Source organism: Pelobates fuscus, chromosome 4 (assembly GCF_036172605.1).
Source record: "Pelobates fuscus isolate aPelFus1 chromosome 4, aPelFus1.pri, whole genome shotgun sequence".
Taxonomy (NCBI): domain Eukaryota; kingdom Metazoa; phylum Chordata; class Amphibia; order Anura; family Pelobatidae; genus Pelobates; species Pelobates fuscus.
Window position 1 is genome coordinate 274,655,547 of NC_086320.1, and position 10,194 is coordinate 274,665,740.

The 10,194-nt window shown below is 44.8% G+C and overlaps 1 protein-coding gene across 1 annotated transcript in view; it reads right to left on the minus strand.

Moving 5' to 3' along the window:
* Nucleotides 1–6,882, minus strand: part of LOC134609434 (uncharacterized) — a 31,710-nt gene extending 24,828 nt beyond the window's left edge. The window contains exons 1-4 of the mRNA XM_063453110.1: nt 6,769–6,882; nt 6,426–6,501; nt 5,998–6,097; nt 1,510–1,615 (exon numbers count right to left, since the gene is read on the minus strand). Coding sequence (XP_063309180.1) covers nt 1,510–1,615; nt 5,998–6,097; nt 6,426–6,501; nt 6,769–6,882 — 396 coding nt within the window. The remainder of the gene's footprint in view (nt 1–1,509; nt 1,616–5,997; nt 6,098–6,425; nt 6,502–6,768) is intronic.
* Between the last annotated feature and the right edge of the window lie 3,312 nt (nt 6,883–10,194).

Here is a 10,194-nt window from a genome sequence, read left to right on the forward strand (position 1 = left end):
CTTTTGCAAAGCACTGTAAATCATTTGGTTTATGCAGCCCTAGGCACACCTCCCTGCAAGTAACTTAGCCTTCTAAAACATTTCCTGTAAAGAGAGGCATCTAATGTTTACACTTCCTTTATTGCAAATTCTGTTTAATTTTGAATTACTTATCTCTTGCTCTGTTAATAACTTTCTAATCTAGACCCTGGTGGAGCCTTCTGTATGTAATTACAATTCAATTTACAGAGCAGGAGATAAAAAAAATACATTTTAAAGTAAGTTACGTGTAATTGAAAATGAAACCATTTGGTTTTCATGCAGGCTGTGTCAGTCACAGTCAGGGGAGGTGTGGCTAGGACTGTGTAAACAGAAATAAAAGTGATTTAACTCCTAAATGGCAGATAATTGAGCAGTAAAACTTCAGAGGCATGATATATGCACTAAGACTGCTTCATTACGCTAAAGTAGTTTTGGTGACTATAGTGTCCCTTTAAGTTTTTTGCACAGCTTCATAATTGCCAAAGTTTGTTTATGTTAAAGAGTTGGAGGGATGAGCAATACTAATAAACAATGCATAGAACAGTTTTAGTGCTGTGAAGATCTGTTAAATCCTCATACACTATGGATATTACTGTGAGTTGTAGTGCTGTGGAACTGTGACACATTCAAAAACAATACATTTCACATGTATGTACGTAGCAGGGAATGTGGTGCGACTAAGAGTAAGGAGACTACCCCAATTCTCCCCCCAATAATGACAAACAACGAATATTGGATGAAACAGGCCACAGCATTTATTAAACTTACAACTGTAGGACTCATCCGAACTTTATTCTTTTTCTTTCATTCAAATATAAATAAACATATAAATATATACATATACATACCATAATTAACATATAAATTACACTTATTGCCCTACAGCCTCCAACTTAAATAACCGTCCTTGCCAACGAACTTAACCAGGTGCCTATGCACCAAAACTTTACCCACTGGTGTCTCGCCTCCCCCCTCGTCCAAACCAAAAATTCCCATCATCTTAAATGCTCTACCACCAGCCGGCTTTTTGCTCGGTGGGCACGTCCTATTCGGTAACTTAAAAGTTTACCTTACAGAGCAGGGGAGGTTGAGACCCACCATGTCCATCTCCTGACATTCCATCTGGTCCCCAACCCTGTTGGCAAGGACACGCTCCCCGCTAGCTGTGACGGAACAAAAACAGAAAATTAGGGTGGGTGGGAGGGAAGATGTTTGCTGGCCAGAATCCCAAAAGGCACTGAGGTAAGATGATCCCTGCCCCACTATAAACCCATAACCACTCCCCTAAACACATATAGCCAATTACTAGCACCATCCCCACACTCATACATGTGCCCTTGTCCGTTTAGCTGTGCTGACTCCCCAGGGCCTTATTAATTTATATATAGCCAGAGATGGCATTGCAGGTTCACTGTATACACTATAAAAGACCATATATTGCTGGTATACATCCATGCAGATTATCACAGTTATATTATATAAATATACCGTTGTGTTCAGATCTTTATTTTCCATCCGGGTTACTCCATTTATTAGTTGTATAGTGACTTGGAGCTTGTCAGACATGTCGTCAACATTCAGTTTGTGAATCCTCCTAAATTAAATAAGACATAGGAAGTTCAAAAGAAATATTAGGTTTGTAAAATAAACACAACTCATTACACTACTTCTAAATTTATATCAACATGAATAAGGGTGCCAGTCCTTTATGAAACCTGCAGTGTATAGTAATAAGATTAACATTTAAAGTGTACTGTATAAAGGTTTTTTTTTTTGGTTGTCAATCTGCTTTATTGTTATAGAAGATTAAGAACAGAAATAGTCAATACAGACAAAAAAACATTTTACGGGCATGCAGGCCCTGTTTGTATATAAGGTATGAAGATCCGATTCATGTTAAGTGCACTATCCGATGTTCATAGCAATTTTAATTCTCCTAGACAATCATATATCAACAAGCTCGATATGGTTGAAGACAGCTTTTCCCATCCCCCACTGGTACCTACATATAGGGCATTGGACCTCTCTGAAGAACCTCACACCCTTCTAGTGTGATCCATCCCTGCAAACCCACTGGTATATGCCACCAGACTGGTGGTATGTGATTTCAGGGTCTTGGCCAGATCGGGTACACCAGCTTAACAGCGAACCCCTTGCGGCCCTGGTAGGTCCGCTCGCTACCAGCATAAGCGGTCCCAGATATAAGGGTGAGAATTGCATTATAGCTTACGTGTCCGTCGGCCACTGCCGCCTAGTTGTTCAGTCCTCCGAGTGTTTGTGAGTGTCCCTGGGACATGAGTAGGGTTTGTGGTTGTCATAAGTGAGAGGCTTTCGTGTATTCCTTTTATGTACACCTATAATGGTCCCCGTCAGGGTGTGGGCTCAGCTCCATGATATGCGTGTTTGTAATCTTAATGTACGTGTATGTGTAAGGATAAAGAGCTATAGTCTTAAGTGAGGTTGCAAAGAGAGAAAGAGCAAAAGCACTAAGACTAGTTCCACATGTATTTTGGTAGGACATGATGGCCCTAGGGTCCCCGTCAGGGATGGATAGGTTAAAGTAGGGCACACAGGTCCGGTCACACCCCGCGGGCCAGGCCCCCTCCCGCGTGCCCCCCCACAGCTCGCCTCCCATCATAACGGCTGCAGGACACAAATACAAACCATGGTCACCATCTCTCTATGTGTTTGTCTCCCCTACCGAGCAAGGAGGCCTGCATCGCCTCCGCCCCCTGAATGTCCTCTACCCTGTGGATCCACTCTTCTACCCGAGGTGTCTCTTTTTTTTCCAGTAAACCGGGATCAGGGCTTTTGCCGCGTTGAGCAAATGGCGCAAAATCTATTTTTTTATGTCGCTATCGACATCTCTGAGATATGTAGGAGCGCCAGGGCCACCGACCATTCGGCGTCTCCCCCAGGATTTCGGATATTTTCTGCCGAATCATCTCCCAGTATGGGACAATCGTGCTACACTCCCACCATATGTGTAATGTCGTGCCTCTCTCCTCCTCCAACATGTCGGGGGTATTGTCGGGAAGATCCTGTGTAACACCGTCGGGGTCCTATACCATAGCGCGATCAGTTTATAGTTTGTTTCTTGGTATTGTGAGCTAGTGGAAGTCTTATGTTGCCAGAGCAATGCATTATCCCATTCTTGAGCTGTGAAGGGAGCGTAATGTGTAAAAGTTCACTTTATTTAAACAAAAATACATTAAATTGATAAAGAAACAATACCAGCAATGCCTGCTCTTCATGTGATTACTACAGAAAAAAATTGACTCCCCAATATTTCAGCATCAAACTTTGCCTTTATCAAAGATAAGGCCTTGTATAAAGTCCAGTTTACCTTTCATAAAAGCAACAGTTTAATGTCAAAACATTGGGGATGCCATTCCTTTTTCTGCCATAAAGGAACAGTGCCACCTCCATATCAATTTAAACTCATCTGACCTTCAGGAATCAAACCATTTTGCAACAGTTCAACCCTGAAGATGGGACTCTGACACCTGACCATACTTCCCACCTGGCTTCCTTACTCTCTGCCTCCAAAGGATAAGAAAGGTTTATCCTGGCAGCAAATGATAAACTGAGAGCATCAGCTGATGCACTCAACCCATCACTGTCCACCCACTGAGAGACACCATATTTCTATTTCTCTCAATTACAAGCCACTGATAGTCTGAGAGCTATCTGATGGCCTATCACTGACCACCTGACTGAACCTTCCTCGTATTGCTGAGATAGCGTGTTAGGTAGCCAAAAGCAATAGTGTTGGGAACTGGAGCCACAACTTCAGGGTTAAACTGTTGCAAAGTGTTTTAATCCTTGAAGGTAAGTCAGTGTCCGGCTCTCTACCCCCCATAAACACTTAAATTAGTTCAAGTTATGGGGGTGCGAATGTTCCTTTAATCATGACAGGGATAGCTTGGATTGTGTTTGCTTATTGTTCTGCTCTCTTTGTCAGTTTAGTGTGCGTGAAGAGGATTTTTATATTTTCTTTGCAAACAAATTATTAAAAACTCTTGTTATCTATTAAATTGAAATAGCAAATTATTATTATCAATTACATAAAGGGACAGATGGACTGGTCTGGCACTCGTCATGGAGGGGCTGTGTGCTGGCGGGGGCGTTGCCTTGATACTGAATGACCATCAGGCAATCCAGGCAAATGCCCAATAGGTGATGATGGCCATGGGAGAAGGCCAACAAGAGAGTTTAAAGGTTCTCCTTAGCTGGTCCCTGCAGGACTTACTCTACATTAGTAACTTCCTAGAGAAGGGGCTGCATAGCTTGTGAGAAACTCAATGATCTAATGCTTGGGTGAAAGGTGTGCCAGGAAACTGCACCTTTGTTGGGCTTAGTCCAAGTCCAAGTTCTCTGTCAGCGGTATTAGAGGGTCTCTGTAGGATTCTACAGCAACCCTCTGATATATTCCCCAAGCTGGGGGGGAAATAGGAATTGTGCACTTTTCAGATGTGCAGGCAAGTTGAATAACCTACTGTACAACCAGGGTACAGCATTCCCCTCCATGGTCCTAGGTGAGCAAGAGAGAGGAGGAAATCATTTTAAACTGATTTTATTAATAAAAAAAATGTTTTTGTGCTTTTTTTTACTACATTACCACACAATATAGACCCTACCCTACATACTGCATTCTATTTTCCACACATACTACAACCCTACCCCCCCCCATATAAACCAGGCCTTATACTCCCCAAACATTACAGCATCTATCCCACCCAAATACTACAGTCCTATCTCCTCCAAACACTACAATCCCTATCCTCCTACACACTAAAGCCCCACTCTCTCACAAACAGTTGCTTTCCTTCCAAACACACTACACTCAGTCCCCCATACACTACAGCACATGTTCTCCAAACATACACCACAGCCCATAACAACTCACATATACAGTACAGTGCCTAATCCCATCCCCCCACACACACACACTACAATAGCTATCCCCAACACCATATGCTACAGTCTCTATACACAAAAATGACATGAATAACAACCCTCTCCACACAGATTACACCGCACACAGCCACAATCACAGACACACAACCCCACTAGCAGCATCCCCACACACATGCAACCCCACAAAAACAGACCCCCCCCCCCCCACACACACACACTATCATAGCCAACATCATCATGCAACCCCACAGGCAGTCTCCCAACCTACACGCAACCTCACAATCATCCTGCAAACTCACACAAAACCACAGGCAACCTCCCCAAAAATACACTCACACCAAAAATCCTCTCCTCACCACTGTCCCTCTTCTTTTGTATGGTATTCCATGTATGAGAACACCAGAGACAAGTCACCAGCAAATGTAGAGCAAGCATGTCCTTATATTTGCTTGCACTGCATTAACCCCTTAAGGACCAAACTTCTGGAATAAAAGGGAATCATGACGTGTCAGACATGTCATGTGTCCTTAAGGGGTTAAACAAACATAGGGCAATTTGCCTATGGGACATCTCTTCAGCACAGCTCTGTGCATGGGCTGGCCTGAAGGGACATCATACTGACATGCCCACTTTGGGAGATGTACATGTGAATGGTGAGACTACCTGTGGTTTTCTAGGCATTTGGAGGCTGCTTGTGAGTTTGCATATGTGGTGGATAAAACCTGTATGAAATATATATTTTTAAAAATATATTTATTATCATTGTGAGAAAATTAGTTACGGTATATACAAATTTATATTTTTTTTTATTTTAATATATATATATATATATTTATAACAATATAACAGTCTTGCTAATCGTTTTAATGTATGAAACTGCTAGAATTCTTCTGGTAGCTTACTTGCCCTTGCATTAAAGACTACTCAATTCTCAGTTTGTTGTATTTTAGAAAATTGGTCCTGTTTTTACCATGCACCCACACAATAAAACTTATCAAAATACTTTCAGATACTTTCATAATGATACACAATTTTATATATACTTATATAATTTACCTTTCTCTCTCAATTTGCTCTTTTGTCTTGTCAATAGTAATAACCATCTCCCTTCGTGAAGACTTTCTCTTTCTGGAAGGTGGCCTTGGCCAAATCTTTTCTGGAAATCATATGATAATAAGGATAACATTAAAACAAACAACTATAGGTAAACTTAAGCTAAAATGAGTGACTTCTTTGAATATGTGAATAGCGTAATTCTTTAGATAAGTTTTCTTCAACATGTATTAAGCATCAATATTTATTTCTTCTTTAAATCGTGCAATGTGTTCTCATTTATCTATTATCTATTATTATTGTTATCTGATGACATTTTTGATGCTAAGATAAATGAATGACTAATTCAAATCACTAAAGTGGTCATGGTGCTTGTGGTAAACCTATATGGTGAACTGAAAAATATTATTAATGGAGCTGAGCTACTGTACCAGAAGTTAATGACGGATCTGCAGGAACTATCCGGGCAGATGACAACTGCGGCCTTAAATAAGATGGTGTTTTTGGCTGTCAGAAAGAAAGAGGGTTTTTATTAACTATGTCAAATAATTAACCTCTAGAATTATAATTAGTGTTATAACATACATGTCTTTCTCGAACGACTAAAATGCCACACTGAAAGAGTCTAGGATAAGTTATAAAATCTGCTTCTCCCATGATGGAACTTTAGCAAGAACTTGAGGAGAATTTAATAACGTAATATATATATATCAAGTATCAATAAATTAACTTGAGATTTTATATACATATTATAACACGTTAGTCTTCACCTACCCCATCATCCAGGCATAATTTAAGTCGATGCCGTTCAGTCCGCAGTTCGTCTAAATACCCCTGTATAAATACAGCTCCATTTGAAAATCCGGGGTGACGCTCACGTCCATACATTTTGATACACAATCTTAAAAAAAGCCAAAAAAAAAAACCAACATTTACTTAAGTTACAAAAAGCAGTGAATGTTTCCTAAGTATTAATTATTTTTAATTGTATTTGCACAGTGAAGTCCGTTTGGGCAATAATTTCCCTTAACCATAAAAGTGAAACATCCTCACTGTCACATTAGCATCACAGGTAGCAAGCTTTAGGTACCGGGGAGAAACATTTTTTATGACAGACTTCTAGAAAATTATTCATAAAAATCCTATAGACTGTAAGCTCGTTTGAGCAGGGTCCTCTTCAACCTTTCATTCCTGTACGTTTTTTGTAATTGTCCTATTTATAGTCAAATCCCCCCCCCTCTCATAATATTGTAAAGCGCTACGGGGGAGCAGAGACAGAACAGTCAGCTCCCTCAGCACCACTGCCTCCTGCTATTATTAGTTGGTGGCTTTGGGATCTATATATTTTATGTATTTGGTATTTTGTGCATTTTACTTATTGTGTAAATTATTGTCTGGGGACTATTCTGTTTCTTTTTCTTGCATTCTCTGGGGATCTCACTCCCCTTATTACTGTCCCCTCTGCTTGCACGTTTTTTTCTCTGTGCGGTTTTCTCTCCTGCTCGGGGGTTTCTGGAGGCTGGTCTATTCTGCCTCCTCCGATCCCCCAGAGCCCCCGGGACCGTGGAGTACGTCTCCAGCGGTCCTGTGTGTGATTTCTACCCCGGTCGCGGGGCGCTCGCTTTTGAGCGCTCTGCCCGCCGACCAGAGCTTTCTACACGTGGCCGCACCTCGCGGCCACCTCGATCCGCAGCCGCGTGTGTCCGCCGGGCGGAGAAGGGAGCTCCTATTGCTCTCGCCCCCTCCCCCGCCCGTTTAGTACTTTCGATGCCGGGCTCCCTGGTGTGCTCCGGCGAGGGGGTTTCCCACACAGATAGACCGCGACCGCAGGCCTGCATGTGGTCTGGGAACCCCCCCCCTCGTTTACTGTTATGTTTTGGATTTCTATGTTGGTACTGTGCAGGACACTACATATAATTAAAGCTGTATTCAGTCCCTGTGCTATATATACTAAGTTCAGTTTATCCTTGTGGGTTCCTTTTTAAAGGTATATGTTTCTGCTCTACCAATTTTACCTATACATGACTATTTACTCATGGTTTTGGATTTAATCATTACTGATGGATTAGGTTTGGGGGTTTTCTCTTCATTTTCTCTTCATCTTATTGAGAGAGCTCATGCATATATAGCACCAAGTGCACATGTGACCTGCCGAGTCTGTGCCCACATTATTGGCCAGTTGAGACTGCGCCCATATTACTGGCCTGCTGTGTCTGTGCCCATATTACTGGCCTGCGGTGTCAGTGCCCATATTACTGGCCTGCTGTGTCTGTGCCCATACTTCTGGCCTGCTATGTCTGTGCCCATAAGTCTGGCCTGCTATGTCTGTGCCCATAAGATTGGCCTGCTTTGTCTGTGCCCATAAGATTGGAATGCTTTGTCTGTGCCCATAAGATCGTCCTGCTGTGTCTGTGCCTTTTAAACCGGCCTGCTCTGTCTGTGATTAACGATTGGACCACCCTGTCAATACCCCATTACGGAGCCGGCGCTGACCGTGCCTAACCCCCAACGGCCGCTGGCCTAAACTGTTTATGGGGGTGTTTATACGGGCGTCCTCTGTGGCCATACTGTTGACACCTTCTGTGGAGAAAGCGCTCTCACGCGCTAGACACCAGTCATCTCAAGATAGGGATATATCGGAGGCTCAGCGCACGCTGATTGAGTCCAACCCCGACTCTCCAGACTGGAGCCAGGCCTTGAGCCTACTGCCCGGAAGGGTAAGGCTCCTGCTAAGCGACCTAAGCGGGCGTCTGCTTCATCTCCAGCACGCCCAAGATACTTCCCCGAAGAGGAGGAGAGACCACTCGGGAGACCGGGGGTGCCGGATGTTGCGTGGGTCGAAGAGGGGTTCGCCTGTGGCGTCCAAGAACACGTCCTCCCCGAGGGGGGCGTGAAGGTTCTCCAAGGTGGTCTCACCGGCATCCTGTCGGTATGCCCATTCCTCAGAATCTTCCCCACCCCACCCGCCTTCATCCTCCCCGCGCCTCTGTCCGTCCTAGATGAATGGCTGGCGGATCAGTCCCCCTCGGAGGACGAAGGCGGGTGGGGTGGGGAAGATTCGAAGGAATGGGCATACCGACAGGAGAACCTTCACGCCCCCCTCGGGGAGGACGTGTTCTTGGACGCCACAGGCGAACCCCTCTTCGACCCACGCAACATCCGGCACCCCCGGTCTCCCGAGTGGTCTCTGCCTGAACATCTGGCCCAGTTCGTTCATTATTGGGTTCGCAGACCCCTCGACTGGGCAGTTCGAAAGAGGCTGAGGGCGGAATGCCCCAGACCCACCTCGCCTGACAAGGTCGCTGTGACACCCGAATTTGATCTGATGGTCTCCACCTACTTGACGCGGACTGGTTGCGATCCCAAGAAAGGGGTCGAGCGCAACCTCCGCCTCGCACAGAATAAGGTGCTGGACATTCTGGGGCCACTGTGGCGGATCCTTACCATGGCGGACGAGGCTGTCACACAGGGCTCTCCCCTGGACGCTACTGCCATCATAGATTGGGCATTGCGCTCAGTTTGCCTGCTGGGAAACTCCAACTCGGCCTTATGCACGGAATGGAGAAGAGCGGTCCTCATGCGCATGGACGCTAAGTTGTCGGAGATGGGTTCAAAGGAGTTGGGCCCGTTGGCCAAGGGCCTGTTATTCGGGGAACCCTTCATCAAGGAGCTCCAGAGGCATGTTAACCTCTATGCTACCCTGAATAAGGCGCAGTCTTCGATGAGAAGGGTGTTTCGTTTTCAGTCTGCACGTGTTTTTGGCAGGGCTGGTAGGCAGAGGGGTCGTGCCTCCAGCCGCTTCTGACCTTCGGGTCAACGACGATCCCGAACACCATCCTTCTTCCCCAGCTACCGCTCGGGGTCCTTCACCTCCTGGAGATCGGACCGTGGCAGAGGAAACCGTGCACGTGGTCGAGGCAGATTGTCCTCAGGTGAGACACATGACACCACATGTTTATCAAAGGCATTTGCATGCCGGCAGATTATGTTTTTGTCTCGACAGGTGGAGAGACATCTCATGGATCCTCCAAACGGTCCGGGGTTATGTTATAGATTTCCATTCACCACCTGTTCAGGAGTCCCGCCCCCGGACTCCAGTATCATCAAGGGAATCAAAGGCCCTGGTGGATGCTGAGATACAGACCCTCTTCGACAAAGGGGCAGTTCAGTGGGCTCCGGACGAAGGCGGTTTCTTCAGCT